The sequence below is a fragment of the Salmo salar genome, chromosome ssa04 (genome assembly GCF_905237065.1).
Source record: "Salmo salar chromosome ssa04, Ssal_v3.1, whole genome shotgun sequence".
Classification (NCBI taxonomy): Eukaryota; Metazoa; Chordata; class Actinopteri; order Salmoniformes; family Salmonidae; genus Salmo; species Salmo salar.
The window spans coordinates 87,098,532-87,121,308 of record NC_059445.1 but is presented as its reverse complement, the minus strand read 5'-3'; the positions used below and the strand labels follow the sequence as shown (position 1 = coordinate 87,121,308).

General features: G+C 39.2%; 1 protein-coding gene across 11 annotated transcripts in view; it reads left to right on the top strand.

Moving 5' to 3' along the window:
- Positions 1-22,287, top strand: part of LOC100380654 (periostin) — a 73,583-nt gene extending 51,296 nt beyond the window's left edge. The window contains exons 14-25 of one of the 11 annotated variants that reach the window (XM_045717463.1): positions 366-468; positions 950-1,017; positions 1,179-1,224; positions 1,315-1,368; positions 5,917-6,089; positions 6,324-6,401; positions 6,480-6,537; positions 6,821-6,868; positions 19,103-19,156; positions 20,099-20,185; positions 20,550-20,588; positions 21,064-22,287. In XM_045717463.1, coding sequence (XP_045573419.1) covers positions 366-468; positions 950-1,017; positions 1,179-1,224; positions 1,315-1,368; positions 5,917-6,089; positions 6,324-6,401; positions 6,480-6,537; positions 6,821-6,868; positions 19,103-19,156; positions 20,099-20,185; positions 20,550-20,588; positions 21,064-21,194 — 939 coding nt within the window. In that variant the 3' untranslated portion in view covers positions 21,195-22,287. Of the gene's footprint in view, positions 1-365; positions 469-949; positions 1,018-1,178; positions 1,225-1,314; positions 1,369-5,916; positions 6,538-6,820; positions 6,869-19,102; positions 19,157-20,098; positions 20,186-20,549; positions 20,589-21,063 lie in introns of all 11 variants that reach the window. The other 10 variants (XM_045717461.1, XM_045717462.1, XM_045717459.1 and 7 more) reach the window with 10 other exon arrangements.
- Positions 22,288-22,777: the final 490 nt, after the last annotated feature.

Sequence of the window (22,777 nt, the reverse complement as noted above, 5' to 3'; positions counted from 1 at the left end):
TTACTATTGGTTAAAGTAATAACAATGGTTATAACTGTTTATAACTCTTAGGAGCCTTGTTATAACAGGTGAACAACTCTATCCATGTATACTGTACTACATCCTATTACTATTGGTTAAAGTAATAACAATGGTTATAACTGTTTATAACTCTTAGGAGCCTTGTTATAACAGGTGAACAACTCTATCCATGTATACTGTACTACATCCTATTACTATTGGTTAAATTAATAACAATGGTTATAACTGTTTATAACTCTTAGGAGCCTTGTTATAACAGGTGAACAACTCCATCATGTCTATCATTGGTAATCCTATAGTTATAGCATTAGTTATAACACCGTTATGACTGTGTTGTACGACAGGTGAACAAGTCCATCCACGTGAACTCGCTGGACGTGTCCGACATTGATCTGATGGCCACCAACGGAGTGATTCACGTGGTGAAGAACATCCTTTACCCTGGGGGTGAGTTACCTGTGTGTGTGCGTGTGTGTGTGTGTGTGTGTGCTCGTGCGTGTGTGTGCTCGTGCTCGTGCATGCATGTGTGTGTGTGTGTGTGTGTGTGTGTGTGTGTGTGCTCGTGTGTGTGTGTGTGCTCGTGCGCGTGTGTGTGTGTGTGTGCGTGTGTGTGTGTGTGTGTGCTCATGCGTGTGTGTGCTCATGCATGTGTGTGTGTGTGCTCGTGCATGCATGTGTGTGTGCTTGTGTGTGTGTGTGTGTGCTCGTGTGTGTGTGTGTGCTCGTGCGCGTGTGTGTGTGTGTGTGCGTGTGTGTGTGTGTGTGCTCGTGCATGCATGTGTGTGTGTGTGTGTGTGTGCTCATGCATGCGTGTGTGTGTGCTCGTGCATGCTGTGTGTGTGTGTGTGTGTGTGTGTGTGTGTGTGTGTGTGTGTGTGTGTGTGTGTGTGTGTGTGTGTGTGTGTGACCATGTATCTGTGATCTCCAGACCTGCCTGTGGGTCGCGAGTCCCTGCTGGTGCTGCTGAAGAAACTCATCAATTACATCCAGATCAAGGTAGCGCAGCTGTGTGTGTGTGTGTGTGTGTGTGTGTGTGTGTGTGTGTGTGTGTGTGTGTGTGTGTGTGTGTGTGTGTGTGTGTGTGTGTGTGTGTGTGTGTGTGTGTGTTTTCTGTCTTACCTTATTCCAACCTCTCATTTGTTGTTGTTGTGTTTTAGTATGTCTCTGGATTCTCCTACTCCAAAATCCCCCTCACCTTCATCAGTAAGTTCATCATTACCGACTTCATCATCGTCGTCGTCGATTGTTCTGAACATTGACGTAATACCAGCTTTGTGTTCGTTTGTTTTGCAGAGAGGACAATCACCACGACATCTCACGTCCAATCGGAATCCGACGTGGAATCAGGTAAACAGATGTTTAAGTCAATATAATAATATAATAATATAATATAATATAATATAATAATATAACAATATAATATAATATAAAATAATAATATAATAATATAATATAATAATAATAATATAATATAATAATAATAATATAATAATATAATATAATAATATAATATAATGATAATAATATAATATAACAATATAATATAATATAATGATAATAATATAATATAACAATATAATATAATATAATATAATAATAATAAAATAATATAATAATATAATAATAATAATATAATAATATAATATAATATAATAATATTATAATATAACAATATAATGATAATAATATAATATAACAATATAATATAATATAACAATATAATATAATATAATAATAATAAAATAATATAATAATATAATAATAATAATATAATAATATAATATAGCAATATAATATAATATAATACTAATAATATAATATAACAATATAATATAATATAATATAATACTAATAATATAATATAATATAATAATATAATATAGCAATATAATATAATATAACAATATAATATAATATAATAATAATAATATAATATAACAATATAATATAATATAACAATAATATAATAATAATATAATATAACAATATAATATAATATTATAATATAATAATATAATATAATAATTTAATAATAATAATAATAATAATAAAATAATATAATATAATAATATAATATAATAATAATAATAATAATAATATAATAATAATATAATAATATTATATAATAATATAATAATATAATAATAATATAATAATAATATAATAATATTATATAATAATATAATAATATAATAATAATATAATAATAATATAATAATATTATATAATAATATAATAATATAATAATATAATATAATAATAATATAATAATATAATAATAATATAATTTTAACATTTAACATTAATAATAATATAATATAATAATATAACTAAATACATTGACTCCTTTAGTTATTTATGTTTGAAGTTCTAGCAGTGTCCCATTTCTGAAATTCAGCGGGTTGGACGTCAGTCCTACGGCAGCCTTGTATGTTACTGTAGCGACCTGGCGATTTTGTCAAGGGGTTCAGATCTCTTGGCATAATGGCTCAAGTGTCGGACAGCGGTTGTTCTGAGAGACAGAGGCTGATCCAGTAGTTTACCTTCCATGTGGAACGTTGACATCTGTCCCTTTCTATCTTCCATGTGGAATATCGACCTCTCTCCGTCCCATGTGGAATATTGGCCTCTGTCCGTCCCACGTGGAATATTGTCCTCTGTCCCTCCCATGTGGAATATTGACCTCTTGTTGATAAGGTAGCCTAATTGGTCTCTTGTTGATGAAGTAATTGGTCTCTTGTTGATGATGTAATTGAGCTGTCACTGTATCGTTACTAGAGAAGGAGAGTCCAGGCCAGTATCTGTCCTTTTGGGTCTGAGCCCAATCCAACGTGAGCCTGTATTTGACTAGGTGGGACGTTTGCGTCAATTTCTGAAACATATGACTATTTTACACCGTTTTAACCTCTTACATCTAGACGTTCCGCTAGCGGAACACCTGCTCCAATATCCAATGATAGGCGTGGCGCGAATTACAAATTCCTCAAAAATACAAAAACTTCAATTTTTCAAACATATGACTATTTCACAGCATTTTAAAGACAAGACTCTCCTTTATCTAACCACACTGTCCGATTTCAAAAAGGCTTTACAAAAAAAGCAAAACATTAGATTATGTCAGCAGAGTACCAAGCCAGAAATAATCAGACACCCATTTTTCAAGCTAGCATATAATGTCACAAAAACCCAGAAGACAGCTAAATGCAGCACTAACCTTTGATGATCTTCATCAGATGACACACCTAGGACATTATGTTATACAATACATGCATGTTTTGTTCAATCAAGTTCATATTTATATAAAAAAAACAGCTTTTTACATTAGCATGTGACGTTCAGAACTAGCATACTTCAAACTTCCCGGGAATTTGCTAACAATTTACTAAATTACTCACGATAAACGTTCACAAAAAGCATAACAATTATTTTAAGAATTATAGATACAGAACTCCTCTATGCACTCGATATGTCCAATTTTAAAATAGCTTTTCGGTGAAAGCACATTTTGCAATATTCTAAGTACATAGCCCAGCCATCACGGGCTAGCTATTTAGACACCCGGCAAGTTTAGCCTTCACCAAAATCAGATTTACTATTATAAAAGTTTGATTACCTTTTGTTGTCTTCGTCAGAATGCACTCCCAGGACTGCTACTTCAATAACAAATGTTGGTTTGGTCCAAAATAATCCATCGTTATATCCAAATAGCGGCGTTTTGTTCGTGCGTCCCAGACACTATCCGAAATGGTAAATCAGGGTCGCGCGCATGGCGCAATTCGTGACAAAAAAATTCGAAATATTCCATGACCGTACTTCGAAGCATGTCAACCGCTGTTTAAAATCAATTTTTATGCAATTTATCTCGTAAAAAAGCGATAATATTCCGACCGGGAATCTCCTTTTCGGCAAACAGAGGAAAAATCACAAAGACGAGGGCGGCCAGGTCACGCGCCTAAGCCCACACTCCCTTGATCGGCCACTTGAGAAAGGCGATAATGTGTTTCAGCCTGGGGCTGGGATGACGACATTCTGTTTTTTCCCGGGCTCTGAGTGCCCATGGAAGACGTAGGAAGTGTCACGTTAGAGCAGACATCCTTTGTAAAATATAGAGATGGCAAAGAAGTTCAAGAAATGGTCAGACAGGCCACTTCCTGTAAAGGAATCTCTCAGGTTTTGACCTGCCATTTGAGTTCTGTTATACTCACAGACACCATTCAAACAGTTTTAGAAACTTTGGAGTGTTTTCTATCCAAAGCCAATAATTATATGCATATTCTAGTTACTGGGCAGGAGTAGTAACCAGATTAAATCGGGTACGTTTTTTATCCAGCCGTGAAAATACTGCCCCCTAGCCATAACAGGTTAAAGACAAGACTCTCGTTAATCTAACCACATTGTCCGATTTCAAAAAGGCTTTACAGCGAAAGCAAAACATTAGATTATGTCAGGAGAGTACCCTGCCAAAAATAATCACACAGCCATTTTCAAAGCAAGCATATATGTCACAAAAACCAAAACCACAGCTAAATGCAGCACTAACCTTTGATGATCTTCATCAGATGACACTCCTAGGACATTATGTTATACAATACATGCATGTTTTGTTCAATCAAGTTCATATTTATATCAAAAACCAGCTTTTTACATTAGCATGTGATGTTCAGAACTAGCATACCCATCGCAAACTTCCGGTGAATTTACTAAATTACTCATGAATAACGTTCACAAAATACATAACAATTATTTTAAGAATTATAGATACAGAACTCCTTTATGCAGTCGCGGTGTCAGATTTTAAAATAGCTTTTCGGCGAAAGCACATTTTGCAATATTCTGAGTACATAGCCCGGCCATCACGGCTCGCTAATTTGACACCCACCAAGTTTGGCCCTCACCAAACTCAGATTTACTATAAGAAAAATTGGATTACCTTTGCTGTTCTTCGTCAGAATGCACTCCCAGGGCTTCTACTTCAACAACAAATGTTGTTTTGGTTCCAAATAATCCATAGTTATATTCAAATAGCTCCGTTTTGTTTGTGCGTTCAGGTCAGTATCCGAAGGGTGACGCGCGAGCGCATTTCGTGACAAGAAAATTCAGAATATTCCATTACCGTACTTCGAAGCATGTCAAACGCTGTTTAAAATCAATTTGTATCCTATTTTTCTCGTAAAATAGCGATAATATTCCAACCAGGCGACGTTGTATCCATTCAAAGGCTGAAAGAAAAAAATGGAGAATTCTCATGAACGCGCATCTCCAATGTCACTGTTCCCAGCCTGACCACTCACAAACAGAGCTGCTGTACTTCGCCCAGAGACTGCAGACACCCCATTACACTTTCTGGCGCCTTCTGAGAGCCAATGGAAGCCTTAGAATATGTCACGTTACAGCAGAGATGCTGTATTTTCGATAGAGATGCAACAGAAGGAGAACAAATTGTCAGACAGGGCACTTCCTGTATGGCATCTTCTCAGGTTTTGGCCTGCCATATGAGTTCTGTTATACTCACAGACACCATTCAAACAGCTTTAGAAACTTTGGAGTGTTTTCTATCCAAATCTACTAATTATATGCATATTCTCATTTCTGGGCAAGAGTATTAGCCAGTTTAAATTGGGTACGTTTTTTATCCGGCCGTGCAAATACTGCCTCCTATCCCCAACAGGTTTTAAGTAACAATGCAGGGGTTCGTGGGGTTTTGGAAGGGAGAAAATATAAGGCTTCTTCACATGGGTAGCAGTGGGTTCTCACTCATACCGTTCTTTATCAACCTTTTGTATTGATAAATGTTTGGTTTTTAATCAGTACATTTGTCACATTTCCAATGTATCTTTGCTGGGGTTATAGACCCTTCAGATGCTGAGGATTTAATCAATCTTTCTTCCTCTCCAGTGCCTGAAATCACCAAGGTGACCAGAGTGATCAAAGGAGAGCCGACCCTCACCAAGGTTACAAGACGCATCGAGGGAGTACCGTCCGTCACCAAGGTTACCAGGGTCATCGAGGGCGAACCCCCTATCACCAAGGTTACCAGGGTCATCGAGGGCGAACCCGCTATCACCAAGGTGACCAGAGTCATCCAGGACGAACCCGCTATCACCAAGGTGACCAGGGTCATCGAGGGCAAACCCGCTATCACCAAGGTGACCAGGGTCATCGAGGGCGAACCCGCAATCACCAAGGTTACCAGAGTCGTCGAGGGCGAACCCGCAATCACCAAGGTTACAAGAGTTGTCGAGGGTGAGCCTACCTTCAACAAGGTGAAGAGGGTAATCAAGGGAAAACCAAGCATTACCAAGGTTACCAGGGTCATCGAGGGCGAACCCGCTATCACCAAGGTTACCAGGGTCATCGAGGGCGAACCCGCTATCACCAAGGTTACCAGGGTCATCGAGGGCGAACCCGCTATCACCAAGGTTACCAGGGTCATCGAGGGCGAACCCGCTATCACCAAGGTTACCAGGGTCATCGAAGGAGTGCCTTCCATCACAAAGGTCACCAGGGTTATTGAGAGTAAGTTTCCATGTTTCCAAAATGGTTGATCTGGAATATTGGCACACAGCAAGGCCGTGGCTTAGGCTTGGGTTGGTCAATTTGTGTGTCACGATAGCATTTGAAAGGTTTGCTTAATAATAAGAAGCAAGCAAAAGTTTGGGAATCACAGCTCTCTGACATCACATTGACGGATAGTTGAATGTTAATATAACTTTGACCTGCTGCTGGGTTGAGTTAGATTACAGTAGAAGACATAAAGATTTCCTCTCTATCCTGATCACTGCTCACCGTGGTTCCTCAGATGGAAGGCTGGACACTGAAGGAGACATCAACAAGATGCTTGAAGAAGGTCAGTAAAGATTTGCGACTTTAATCCTTCAGATGTTGTACTTCAAGAAATAATCCATAGTGTTTTATTTATATCAATGTATTTATATTTATTTATATCAAATGTATACAAATGGCGTTTCTTAATTTGATCTTACTCCAGGAATGTTCCTGCTGTGCAAAGGTGGTGTATTGGAGGTTTAAAAACGCTTCTAACGTTTGTAATTTCCACTTTAATATTTCAGACTTGATTTACCCTAACAAAAAAATGTGTCAAGCCCTACACAAAATGTTCGTTAATTATTATCCACATAACTATTTACATTTCCTGTTCCTGCACCTTTATTTTGCTGCTGTAGCAAACTGGCTCAAATTAAGATACGGCACCTGTATCAATATATGGACGTCTTTTAAGAGTATAAGATATAGACGTCAATGTACGTTAACATTCTATAGACGTCAATGTACGTTAACATTCTATAGACGTCAATGTACGTTAACATTCTGTAGACGTCAATGTACATTAACATTCCCCAGGCGTCAATGTACGTTAACATTCTATAGACGTCAATGTACGTTAACATTCTATAGACGTCAATGAACGTTAACATTCTATAGACGTCAATGTACGTTAACATTCCCCAGACGTCAATGTACGTTAACATTCTATAGATGTCAATGTACGTTAACATTCTATAGACGTCAATGTACGTTAACATTCTATAGACGTCAATGTACGTTAACATTCTATAGAAGTCAATGTACGTTAACATTCCCCAGACGTCAATGTACGTTAACATTCTATAGACGTCAATTCACGTCAACATCCTATAGATGTCAATGAATTTAACATTCTATAGGCATCAATGTACGTTAACCTCTTACATCTAGACGTTCCGCTAGCGGAACACCTGCTCCAATATCCAATGATGGGCGTGGCGCGAAATACAAATTCCTCTAAAATCCGAAAACTTCCATTTTTGAAACATATGACTATTTCACAGCATTTTAAAGACAAGACTCTCGTTAACCTCTATGGGCTAGGTGGGACGCTAGCGTGCCACCCGTGGTGCACTCCATCAACAGCAGGTGCATTTCAAGAGCGGCAAATTTGAATCCAAATAAATGTCAAAATTCACATTTTTCAAACATACAACTATTTTACACCCTTTGAAAGATAAACATCTCCTTAATCTAACCACGTTTTACGATTTCAAAAAGGTTTTACGGCGAAAGCATAAATTTAGAGTATGTTAGGACAGTACATTTACAAGAGTTGTGTGTAATGTTTTGTCAAGTCAAAGACAGGGTCACCAAAACCATAAAACCAGCTAAAATGATGCACTAACCTTTTACAATCTCCATCAGATGACACTCCTAGGACATTATGTTAGACAATGCATGCATTTTTAGTTCTATCAAGTTCATATTTATATCCAAAAACGGCGTTTTACTATGGCATTGATGTTGAGGAAATCGTTTCCCTCCAATAACCGGCAGTCAAGTCAGCGTCACAAATTAAATAATTAAAATTAGAAAACATTGTTAAAATATTATATTGTCATTTAAAGAATTATAGATTTACATCTCTTGAACGCAATCAACTTGCCAGATTTAAAAATAACCTTACTGGGAAATCACACTTTGCAATAATCTGAGCACTGCGCCCAGAAAAATACGCGTTGCGATACAGACTAGACGTCATGTTGGGGAGATCTAAAATCGAAAATACTATGTAAATAATCCATTACCTTTGATTCTCTTCATCAGATGTCACTTCCAGGTATCACAGGTCCATAACGAATGTAGTTTTGTTCAAAAAAGCTCATCATTTATGTCCAAAAATCTCCGTCTTGTTAGCACATGATCTAAGCCAGCCGGACTTCTCGTCATGAACGAGGGGAAAAATTATATTTCCGTTCGTTCAAACATGTCAAACGTTGTATAGCATAAATCATTAGGGCCTTTTTAACCAGAACATGAATAATATTCAAGGTGGACGAATGCATACTCTTTTATAACGTATTGGAACGAGGGTACCCAACATGAACTCGCGCGCCAGGTGTCTAATGGGACATCATCGTTCCATGGCTCTTGTTCGGTCAGATCTCCCTCCAGAAGACTCAAAACACTTTGTAAAGGCTGGTGACATCTAGTGGAAGCAATAGGAAGTGCCAAAATATTCCTCAGCCCCTGTGTTTTTCAATGGGATAGGTTTAAAGGTAATACAACACATCAGGTATCCACTTCCTGTCAGAAAATGTCTCAGGGTTTTGCCTGCCAAATGAGTTCTGTTATACTCACAGACACCATTCAAACAGTTTTAGAAACTTTAGAGTGTTTTCTATCCATATATAATAAGTATATGCATATTCTAGTTACTGGGTAGGATTAGTAACCAGATTAAATCGGGTAAATTTTTTTTATCCAGACGTGCAAATGCTGCCCCCTAGCCCTAACAGGTTAATCTAACCACACTGTCCGATTTCAAAAAGGCTTTACAGCGAAAGCAAAACATTAGATTATGTCAGCAGAGTACCCAGCCAGAAATAATCAGACACCCATTTTTCAAGCTAGCATATAATGTCACAAAAACCCAGAAGACAGCTAAATGCAGCACTAACCTTTGATGATCTTCATCAGATGACAACCCTAGGACATTATGTTATACAATACATGCATGTTTTGTTCAATCAAGTTCATATTTATATCAAAAACCAGCTTTTTACATTAGCATGTGACGTTCAGAACTAGCATACCCCCCGCAAACCTCCGGTGAATTTACTAAATTACTCACGATAAACGTTCACAAAAAACATAACAATTATTTTAAGAATTATAGATACAGAACTCCTCTATGCACTCGATATGTCCGATTTTAAAATAGCTTTTTGGTGAAAGCACATTTTGCAATATTCTAAGTACATAGCCCAGCCATCACAGGCTAGCTATTTAGACACCCGGCAAGTTTAGCCTTCACCAAAATCAGATTTACTATTACAAAAGTTTGATTACCTTTTGTTGTCTTCGTCAGAATGCACTCCCAGGACTGCTACTTCATTAACAAATGTTGGTTTGGTCCAAAATAATCCATCGTTATATCCGAATAACAGCGTTTTGTTCGTGCGTTCCAGACACTATCCGAAATGGTAAATCAGGGTCGCGCGCATGGCGCATTTTGTGACAAAAAAATTCTAAATATTCCATTACCGTACTTCGAAGCATGTCAACCGCTGTTTAAAATAATTTTTTATGCAATTTATCTCGTAAAAAAACGATAATATTCCAACCGGGAATCTCCTTTTCGGCAAACAGAGGAAAAAACACAAAGACGGGGGCGGCCAGTGCACGCGCCTAAGCCCACAGTCCCTTGATCGGCCACTTGAGAAAGGCGATAATGTGTTTCAGCCTGGGGCTGGAATGACGACATTCAGGTTTTTACCGGGCTCTGAGAGCCTATGGAAGACGTAGGAAGTGTCACGTTAGAGCAGAGATCCTTTGTAATGGATAGAGATGGCAAAGAAGTTCAAGAAATGGTCAGACAGGGTACTTCCTGTACAGAATCTTCTCACGTTTTGGCCTGCCAAATGAGTTCTGTTATACTCACAGACACCATTCAAACAGTTTTAGAAACTTTGGAGTGTTTTCTATCCAAAGCTAATAATTATATGCATATTCTAGTTTCTGGGCAGGACTAATAATCAGATTAAATCGGGTACGTTTTTTATCCAGCCGTGAAAATACTGCCCCCTAGCCATAACATGTTAACATTCCCCAGACGTCAATGTACGTTAACATGCCCCAGGCGTCAATGTACGTTAACATTCTATAGACGTGAATGTACGTTAACATTCCCCAGGCGTCAATGTACGTTAACATTCTATAGGCGTCAATGTACGTTAACATTCCCCAGACGTCCATTTATCTTAACAATATAATGATTTCAATATCCCTCATTTCCTCCAGCGTTTCTTCTATTTTGGCAGTAAGCTGCATGAGTAAATCAGGGATACGTGTATATAGTTATAACAATGTTTAATGCAAAGCCTTTGCATGGTTGCCAATGGAAAAAAACACATCAATGCCTAATATTGGCCATATAGCTTTGTAACATGTCGATCAGTTGGCGACGGAGCTTTACATACATGCACGTAGCCTAGGCATGTTGTATGTGACACATTCGTGTAATCCATCACGACGAGTATGTGCTACATTACGTTTATTAAAGCCTGAAACCTGTTGGTGAAGCCTCTTCTGTTCCCAAATACTAATGTTTGGCTTGATGTTGGACTACAATTCAATCCATCAACAATGTGTTTTCTTGTTTTCTTGTGACTACTTTAAGAATTGGCAGACGCAGTGTATTGAGATACAGTCCATACAAACTGATATGTCTTAAACAGACCTCCACATGGGGCGCAGACATCAGCTAGTGGGTTTTATAAGCAGACCGAAACGGGACGTTTTCTATATATCCACCATCTTTTATCAAGAGCTTGATGATCAGGTGACAAGTTGAATCAGGTGTACTATTTCTGGAATATTTTAAATACATGGAACGTCTGGGGGGGGGGTCCCAGAGGATAGATTTTATAACCTCTGGTCTACCACAGGCAACTACAGGATCTGTGATGACTTTTCCATGTTTGGATCCAATGATTAGACGTGTCCAAGGTTGAGAAGTTTCTGGAGAGTGAGGTTCATACTCTCCAGGAGGAGGAAAATCAAGAACCTTACAGAGGGAGGTTAGTCTGTCGGAGACGTAAACAAACAAACAAACGACTGACAACCGCACGTATATATTCGTCATCCAACATGGCTGCTTTCCTATCGCCCTCTCTCTATAACCAGCATCCCATAATATGGAGACTGATACTGTTCCTGTGTGACATTTTTTTTTTTTTGAGGACTGTGAATATTTAGCCTGGCAAAATTATTGATAGGGAAACAAATTTAGATGGAAATGAAAATTATTATTAAGTTATTAAGTCTATTATTATTCTTGACCTCAAAATGCTCCAAAGTACCGTTAATAACACTCACACACCTACAATTGAACCCTACATTATATAACACTATTTGACGAATAAGATATCCGTATGGATCCTAAACCCTGACAACAAAGCAGTAAACCCAATCCAAAGTGAAGACAAAAAAGGACGGATGGTATTCTCTGCAGTGTGTACTGGCTGTGAGGTGACCTGCTGTAACGGCTGTCGAAAGGATCGCACCAAAGCGCAGCGTGTTGAGTGCTCATGATGATAATTTATTATAAATGAAAATACTGAAGCAAAATAACAAAATGAAAAAACAACAGCGCACAGTTCTGTCAGGTACAGAGACTAAACAGAAAATAACTGCCCACAAACACAGGTGGAAAAAAAACCCTACTTAAATATGATCTCCAATTAGAGACAACGAGGACCAGCTGCCTCTAATTGGAGATCATCCCCCCAAAAAAACAGAAATAGAAACCTAGAACTTAAACAAAACACCCCCTGTCACACCCAGACCTACTCTACCATAGAAAACAATATCTTACTATGGTCAGGATGTGACACCTGCATGAGTCACCAGCCTAGATGGATGGTATTTTCTGCAGTGTGTACTGGCTGTGAGGTGACCTGCCTAGATGGATGGTATTCTCTGCATTGTGTACTGGCTGTGAGGTGACCTGCCTAGATGGATGGTATTCTCTGCATTGTGTACTGGCTGTGAGGTGACCTGCCTAGATGGATGGTATTCTCTGCAGTGTGTACTGGCTGTGAGGTGACCTGCCTAGATGGATGGTATTCTCTGCAGTGTGTACTGGCTGTGAGGTGACCTGCATGAGTCACCAGCCTAGATGGATGGTATTCTCTGCAGTGTGTACTGGCTGTGAGGTGACCTGCATGAGTCACCAGCCTAGATGGATGGTATTCACTGCACTGTGTACTGGCTGTGAGGTGACCTGCCTTGATGAATGGTATTCTCTGCATTGTGTACTGGCTGTGAGGTGACCTGCCTAGATGGATGGTATTCTCTGCAGTGTGTACTGGCTGTGAGGTGACCTGCCTAGATGGATGGTATTCTCTGCAGTGTGTACTGGCTGTGAGGTGACCTGCATAGATGCATGGTATTCTCTGCAGTGTGTACTGGCTGTGAGGTGACCTGCATGTGTCACCAGCATTGACCATTCAGGGCTAATGAATAATTCTTGCTCTTTGTAGCTAAGAGCAGAAGACTTATTCACAAAGGAATAGTGTCTTTTAAAGTAACTTCCCAGTGAAAATCTCACTTTTAAAAGTTCATATTCAGGCTAGGTGTACCGCTAGCGGAGCCGACAACATCCGGTGAAATTGGAGGGCGCGCAATTCAAATCAAATGTTATTTGTCACATACACATGGTTAGCAGATGTTAACCTCTCTGGGCTAGGTGGGACGTTTGCGTCCCACCCTAGTCAACAGCCAGTGGAATCCTGTGGCGCGATATTCAAATACCTTAGAAAAGCTATTACTTCAATTTCTTAAACATATGACTATTTTACACCATTTTAAAGACAAGACTCTCGTTATTCTAACCACACTGTCCGATTTCAAAAAGGCTTTACAACGAAAGCAAAACATTAGATTATGTCAGCAGAGTACCCAGCCATAAATAATCAGACACCCATTTTTCAAGCTAGCATATAATGTCACATAAACCCAAACCACAGCTAAATGCAGCACTAACCTTTGATGATCTTCATCAGATGACAATCTTAGGACATTATGTTATACAATACATGCATGTTTTGTTCAATCAAGTTCATATTTATATCAAAAACCAGCTTTTTACATTAGCATGTGACTAGCATTCCCACCGAACACTTCCGGTGAATTTACTAAATTACTCACGATAAACGTTCACAAAAAACATAACAATTATTTTAAGAATTATAGATACAGAACTCCTCTATGCACTCGATATGTCCGATTTTAAAATAGATTTTCGGTGAAAGCACATTTTGCAATATTCTAAGTAGATAGCCCGGCATCACAGGGCTAGCTATTTACTGTAGACACCCAGCAAGTTTAGCACTCACCAAAGTCAGATTTACTATAAGAAAAATGTTATTACCTTTGCTGTTCTTCGTCAGAATGCACTCCCAGGACTTCTACTTCAATAACAAATGTTGGTTTGGTCCCAAATAATCCATTGTTATATCCAAATAGCGGCGTTTTGTTTGTGCGTTCAAGACACTATCCGAAAGGGTAAATAAGGGTGACGAGCACGGCGCATTTCGTGACAATAAATTTCTAAATATTCCATTACCGTACTTCGAAGCATGTCAACCGCTGTTTAAAATAAAATTTTTATGCCATTTTTCTCGTAAAAAAGCAATAATATTCCGACCGGGAAAGCGTGTATACGTACAAAGAGAGAGAAAATAAAAACATATCGTGCCCTCATGCACGAGCCTGAGTCTCAGAGTGCTCTGACTGGCCACTATCCAAACGCGATAATGTGTTTCAGCCTGGGGCTGCCTCGATATCATTCAGCGTTTTCCCGGGCTCTGAGAGCCTACGGGAGCCGTAGGAAGTGTCACGTTACAGCAAAGATCCTCAGTCTTCAATAAACAGAGACAAGAAGAACAAGATCTTGTCAGAGAGGGCACTTCCTGTAAGGAATCTTCTCAGGTTTTTGCCTGCCATATGAGTTCTGTTATACTCACAGACACCATTCAAACAGTTTTAGAAACTTTAGGGTGTTTTCTATCCAAAGCCAATAATTATATGCATATTCTAGTTACTGGGCAGGAGTAGTAACCAGATTAAATCGGGTATGTTTTTTATCCGGCCGTGTCAATACTGCCCCCTAGCCCTAACAGGTTAATGCGAGTGTAGTGAAATGCTTGTGCTTCTAGTTCCGAACATGCAGTAATATCTAACAAGTAATCTAACAATTTCACAACAACTACCTTATACACACAAGTGTAAAGGATGAATAAGAATATATATATAAAAATATATGGATGAGCGATGGCCGAACGGCATAGGCAAGAAGCAGTAGATGGTATAGAGTACAGTATAAATAAATAATCGTAATATTAAACATTCATGAACATACAAGTGTCTTATATCCTTTAAAAGCTTAACTTCTTGGTAATCTAACTGCGTTTTCAGATTTCAAAAAGGCTTCACGGCGAAAGCATACCATGCGATTGTCTGAGGACGGCGCCCCACAACATATTTTTCAACCAGCACAGGCTTCACAAAATCACAAATAGCGATTTACTTCTTCGGGATAGGGGGCAGTATTCGGAAGTTTGGATGAATGAGGTGCCCAAGGTAAACTGCCTGTTACTCAGGCCCAGAAGCTAGGATATGCATATAATTGGTAGTATTGGATAGAAAACACTCTAAAGTTTCCAAAACTGTTAAAATAATGTATGTGAGTATAACAGAACTGATATGGCAGGCAAAAATCCGAGGACAATCCATCCAGAATGTTTTTTTTTTTTAGCTCACCCTTGATTACTATGGCTGTCAATGGGAAAATAAAAGGAAGTCCTCCCAGGTTGCAGTTCCTAGGGCTTCCACTAGATGTCAACAGTCTTTAGAAAGAATTTCAGGCTTGTTTTTTGAAAAATGAGCTAGAATTTGTAGTTTTAGTAAGTGGCTCCCATTTTGGCTGTAGTGTTTGTTGCGCGTTCCGGTGAGTGCGCGTGCATCATTATTTATCTCCGGTAATGGTCTCCGGTATTTGCCGTCTTAAATTTGATCATTTACATATTAGGGTACCTGAGGATTGATTAGGAACATTGTTTGATATGTTTGGAAGAAGTTTATTGGTAACTTAAGGGATTCATTTGTATGCATTTTGAACGAGGGACATTGGTGGATTACTGAGTCTAGCGCGCCAATGAAACTGACTTTTTTGGGATATAAAGAAGGACTTTATCGAACAAAAGGACCATTTGTTATGTAGCTGGGACCCTTGTGATTGCAACCAGATGAAGATCTTCAAAGGTAAGTGATTTCTTTTATTGCTATTTCTGACTTTCGTGACACCTCTGCTTGGTTGGAAAATGTATGTAATGCTTTTATGTGCCGGGCGCTGTCCTCAGATAATCGCATGTTGTGCTTTCGCCGTAAAGCCTTTTTGAAATCTGACAACGCGGCTGGATTAAGAAGAAGTTAAGCTCTTCAATGATGTATGACACTTGTATTTTCATGAATGTTTAATATTACGATTTCTGTAATTTGAATTTCGCGCTCTGCAATTTCACCGGATGTTGGCCAGGTGGGATGGTAGTGTCCCAATGATCCGTAAGAAGTTAAATAAATCACTTACTTTTGAAGATCTTCCTCTGTGTGCATTCCCAAGGGTCCCAGCTACAACATGAATGGTTGTTTTGTTAGATAAAATCCTTCTTTATATCCCAAAAATTCTGTTTAGTTGGCGCCATCGATTTCAGTAATCCACTCGTTCAACATGCAGACAAAGGAATCCAAAAAGCTAAACTTCATCCAAACAAGCCAAACAACGTTTCTATTTAATCCTCAGGTACTCTAAATTGTAAATAAACTATAATATTTCACACGGAAAGTAGAATATTCAATAGGAAAGAAATTCATAAGCGCTCACCCTCTCCCTCGCGCGCCGAAATGACTGATTTTCTTCAGGTGGTCTCCTAACAAAAACTCCAAAAACTTGTTTGTTTTTTAAAAAAGAAGCCCGAAAACTTGAATAAAGACTGTTGACATCTAGTGGAAGCTATAGGAATTGCAATCTGGGAGACAGATTTACATACCATAATAAGAGCCTGGGACCTCAAAGAAATACAATTTCCGGTTGGATTTTTCTTCTGATTTTTGCCTGCCATATCAGGTATGTTATAGTCTAAGACATTATGTTAACCTCTATGGGCCAGGTGGTACATCACCATCCCACTCTATTCAACAGCCAGTGGAAGAGCCTGGCGCGAAATACAAAACCTCAAAAATGCAATAACTTCAATTTCTCAAACATACCACTATTTTACACCATTTTAAAGACAAGACTCTCGTTAATCTAACCACACTGTCCGATTTCAAAAAGGCTTTACAACGAAAGCAAAACATTAGATTATGTTAGCAGAGTACACAGCCACAAATAATCACACAGCCATATATGTTACATAAACCCAAAACACAGCTAAATGAAGCACTAACCTTTGATGATCTTCATCAGATGACACTCCTAGGACATTATGTTATACAATACATGCATGTTTTGTTCAATCAAGTTCATATTTATATCCAAAAACAGCTTATTACATTGGCATGTGATGTTCACAAGCATTCCCACCCAACACTTCCGGTGAATTTACTAAATTACTCACGATAAACGTTCACAAAATACATAACAATTATTTTAAGAATTATAGATACAGAACTCCTCTATGCAATCGCTATGCCAGATTTTAAAATAGTTTTTCGGCGAAAGCACATTTTGCAATATTCTGAGTAGATCGCTCAGCCGTCACGGCTAGCTATTTTGACACCTGCCAACTTCGGGGCTCACTAAACTCAGAATTACTATTAGAAAAATTGTATTACCTTTGCTGAGCTTCATCAGAATGCACTCCCAGGAATGCTACTTCCACAAGAAATGTTGTTTTGGTCCCAAATAATCCATTGTTATGTCCAAATAGCTCCGTTTTGTTCGATGCGTTCAGGTCACTATCCGAAAGGGTAAATTGGGCGAGCGACGGCGCATTTCGAGACAATAAAATTCAAAATGTTCCTTTACCGTACTTAGAAGCATATCAAACGCTGTATAAAATCAATTTTTATGGTATTTTTCTAGTAAAATAGCGATAATATTCCAAACCGGACAATAGGGTATTCATTCAAAGAGGGAAAGAAAAAACAGCGTGGTCTTGTGAACGCGCATCTCCAATCTCTTAGTCACTAGGCAGACCACTGACAAACTGTGCTACCATACTCTGCCCAGAGACAGGAGACGCCTCAATCTACTTTCTGACGGCTTTAGAGAGCCAATGGAAGCCTTAGAAAGTGCAACATTACCCCAGAGATCCTGTAGTCTTCGAAAGGGACTAGAAAGAAGAACTACAAATTGTCAGACAGGCCACTTCCTGCTTAAGGAATCTTCTCAGGTTTTTGCCTGCCATATGAGTTCTGTTATACTCACAGACACTTCAAACAGTTTTAGAAACTTCAGAGTGTTTTCTATGTGCATATTCTAATTTCTGGGAAAGAGTAGTAACCAGTTTAAATCGGGTAAGTTTTTTATCCGGCCGTGAAAATACTGCCCCCTAGCCCAGACAGGTTAACAGTTTTAGAAAATTCAAAGTATTTTCTATCCAATGCTACCAATTATGTGCATATCCTAGCTTCTGGGCCTGAGTAACAGGCAGTTTACTTTTGGGCACGTTAGTCAGGCGGAAATTCAGGAAACTAGACCCTATCCCTAAGAAGGTTTACTCATATCCAAATAATGTTTTTTTTATTTTTTTGTCCTATACTCGTATTTGTGGCCAAAACATAAATTGGAGATCATTTTTTTTCCCAAAAACCCCCAACTTAAACTTGTATCTCAAACACTGTTTACCCCCTTTTGACCAAGTCCTATGCCAATTGGAATTCCATCCATGTCTATACAGACATGCTATTGGCCCAAAAGAAACAAATCATTTATCAAAGCTCTATTTTCCAACATTCTGTTGTAGTCCATATTCTGTTGTAGTCCATATTCTGTTGTAGTCCATATTCTGTTGTAGTCCATGTTCTGTTGTAGTCCCATGTTCTGTTGTAGTCCCATGTTCTGTTGTAGTCCCATGTTCTGTTGTAGTCCCATGTTCTGTTGTAGTCCCATGTTCTGTTGTAGTCCCATGTTCTGTTGTAGTCCATATTCTGTTGTAGTCCATATTCTGTTGTAGTCCATATTCAGTTTTGTCAATTAGTTTGAGAGAGAACACATATGAATGTGAAACATGGTGTTTTGTGGGTATGTGTCTGTCCATCATCAGTCTGTCTGTCTGCAATGATGGGTTATGGTGCCTAGTGTGAATTGTGAATGGATTGGTCCACTTCTGTAAGGGTGAAGTGTGTGTGTTTGTGCGTGCATCCAGGTGTTTGTGTCTGTGTGTTACTGGTGGTGGAGTAGGAGGCATAGCCGGGTGTGTACTGTGTCTGTCAGTCTGTCGGTCTGTTTCTCTGGTCAGTATATGTTGTTAAGTCATTAAATGACTACGACATCCCTCCACTCCTCTCTGCTGCTGCTCTTAAGGTGGAACCGGACACACAACGGTCACCAAAATCGTCGAGCCTCACATCATTGAGGGTAGGGCCACCTTAAATGAACTCTCTTCTATCTAGATAGAATATCTCGTTGTTAATGCTCAGTACTACCCTCCCCCTGATTCGGGGAGACCATCGATGTCCCCTTCAGTGCTGCAGATCTGAAGAAAGACGGACACAGGTGAACCAAAATGGGAACAGGTTCCATGTTGGATTGTTAGGTGGAGTCATTTTTACCAACAACTACCAGGGTCGAGGGTATAGGACCAGGGTCGAGGGTATAGGACCAGGGTCGAGGGTATAGGACCAGGGTCGAGGGTATAGGACCAGGGTCGAGGGTATAGGACCAGGGTCGAGGGTATAGGACCAGGGTCGAGGGTATAGGACTAGGGTCGAGGGTATAGGACAAGGACTAGGGTATAGGACCAGGGTCGAGGGTATAGGACCAGGACTAGGATATAGAACCAGGGTCGAGGGTATAGGACAAGGGTCAAGGGTATAGGACAAGGACTAGGGTATAGGAGCAGGACTAGGGTATAGGACAAGGACTAGGGTATAGGAGCAGGACTAGGGTATAGGACCAGGGTTGAGGGTATAGGACAAGGACTAGGGTATAGGAGCAGGACTAGGGTATAGGACAAGGACTAGGGTATAGGACCAGGACTAGGGTATAGGACCAGGACTAGGGTATAGGACAAGGGTCGAGAGTATAGGACCAAGACTAGGGTATAGGACCAGGGTCGAGGGTATAGGACCAGGACTAGGGTATTGGACCAGGACTAGGGTATTGGACCAGGACTAGGGTATAGAACCAGGGTCGAGGGTATGGGACCAGGGTCGAGGGTATAGGACCAGGACTAGGGTATAGGAGCAGGACTAGGATATAGGAGCAGGACTAGGGAGCTGTGTTCTACAGTGTGAAACTGTAGCTGTGGATCCATGCATTCGCCATTTTGTGTCTAACAGCTCCAGTTTCCTTCCACAGGCCCGGAATTCTCTAAGATCACCACCATCCACGGTAACCCGGAAATGATCGACCAAGAGTCAGAGAGGATCACCAAACTAATCCAAGGTCAGAACCTACAATCTTTCAAGTTGAAGTCCTAATTAAGATAACGCAATTTTCAGACCTGAAGACAAGTTGTCTCTGTTAAAAGCACCTTCCCCTAATTTAAACAACAGACAAGCATGCACGCAATAACAGTTAGGAAGGATATCCTCCCTGCTTAGCGTTGCAAATGGCTTTTGCTTCAGAGACATGCATATTTTGCAGCACAGAAAGGTATCAGGAAAGCCATTTTACAAAGTGTCTTCCGTTCTTGCATTGGGTACTTGCATAAGGTATAGATTACGTGTTAGGCTGCATGTTCCATTTGAGTGATGGTTTGTTATCTCTCTCTCTCTCTCTCTCTCTCTCTCTCTCTCTCTCTCTCCAGGTGGAGGTAGTATGAGGGCCCCTGCCAAAAGAGCTCCTGGTAACTACAGAGACATGACAAGACACACACATACACACACCACACATCAGTGAAATTACAACTCATTCATCAACAGCCCTACTTATTAACACTGATGATCAAAACCAAGCTGTCAAATGATTGGTGTCAGCACTGTAAAACAATATGCAAGCAGTCACCAAGTCACCAACTCAACAATATGCAGACAGTCACCAAGTCTACCGATCAAATATCTGTTGTCGTTGGAAAACCCTAACCTGTGGATTTTACTGGTGGTCTCTACCTCTCTATCTCCGTCTCTCTCTTTTTCTCGCTCTTTTTATTGTTGTGTCATACTGTTATTTTTCCTTTCCCCTCTCTTCTTCCTGTTCCACTACTTTTCTTCCTACCTGTCTTTCCCCTCTCTCCTTCCTGTTCCACTACTTTCCCTCTGTCTGTCCATCTCTTCTTCCTGTTCCACCACTTTCCCTCTGTCTGTCCATCTCTTTCTCTACAGTCGGTGTAAGGAGGAGGAAGGTAAGGCTGGTAAGACGCCACAACAACCAAAAGTCATATCCAGCCAAGACCAGTCCATACCAGTCCAGGCCTGACCAATCCAGACCATTAAAGACCAGTCCAAACCAGTAAAACCAAACCAGTAAAGACCAGTCCAGACCAGCCAAGACCAGTCCAAGCAAGCCAGCCAAGACCAATCCAGACCATTTAAAGACCAGTAAAAAACGGAAATGACCAGTCTAGACCAGACTAGCCCTGCAGGAATATCTTTCCAGATCGCCATAGAGACACTGCAAGGAGCTCGTCAAGATACACAGCAACACAAAAAAAACACTTTCTAAGTTCCCTTGATGGGAAACAAAAGGACGAACCCATGTGGAACATCCATAACAATCAAGTAAGCGCCCTGGCGAGCAAAAGTGGTTGAAAAAATGTTGGAAATATGCATTTTTTGGGTTGAAAAGAAGTTGAAAATACATATTTTCAACCAATTTTGCTCACTGGGCAGCGGTGAACAATAAAATCAACCTAGAGTGAAAGGAACTGGGCCAATGGTGTCAGACATGATATGTTTTAACAATACTAAGATAATCAGTTATCCTACATGTAATCTACGTACTCTGCGAAGAAATTAACTTTATGAACTTTTGCTTTGGTGTGGATTAGGTAGAACATTGGAAATAATAATTGTACGGTGGAAAGAATAAACGTTTGTTTGTTTTTTGTTAAACACATTCACATTTGTTCCTAGGCCGTCATTGAAAATAAGAATTGCCTAGTTAAATAAAGGTAAAAAATAAAAAATAGGGGAAGGCATTTTGTACTCTTTATTATGGTGGTGGCATTCTGTATTGTCCATCTCAACCAATAGAAATGAACCACTATGTCTTATGATTTCTTCTTGACCAATAAGAATTAAGCATTCTGTTTTATGGATGCATCTCAACCAATAGAAATTAAGCAATACTTTTTATGCTTTAAAAATGCTGTAATTATCGAAACTTGACAACCAAACAGATATTTTTGGTTTTACTTCGTTTTTAGTTTTTACTGTTTTCTGATTCATTTGTTGGGGTTTGTTATTGATTGAGGCTGTTGATGTTCAGTTGTACAATAAGACCTACCAAACATAAGACCTTCCAAACATAAGACCTTCCCAACATAAGACCTACCAAACATGTTTTGGAAATAAATATTCAATAAATGTTTTTTTTTTTTTATCATGTTTGGTCATATTGTTATTGTATTCAATCTTTATTTTAGCAGGGATTCCTATTGTGACTGAGGTCTCTTTGACAGAGGAACACTGCACTACAAGACCAGCAGCAATTACACAAAGACCATTACATCAAAGATCATTACACAAAGTGAATTACAGAAAGTGAATTACACAAAGTGAATTACACAAAGACCATTACATCAAAGTGAATTACACAAAGACCATTACATCAAAGATCATTACACAAAGATCATTACACAAAGATCATTACACAAAGTGAATTACACAAAGTGAATTACACAAAGTGAATTACACAAAGACCATTACATCAAAGATCATTACACAAAGTGAATTACACAGAGTGAATTACACAGAGTGAATTACACAAAGTGAATTACACAAAGTGAATTACACAAAGTGAATTACGCAAAGTTCGTTACACAAAGTTGAGTTACACAAAAGTAAATTACACAAAGTGAGTTACACAAAGGGAATT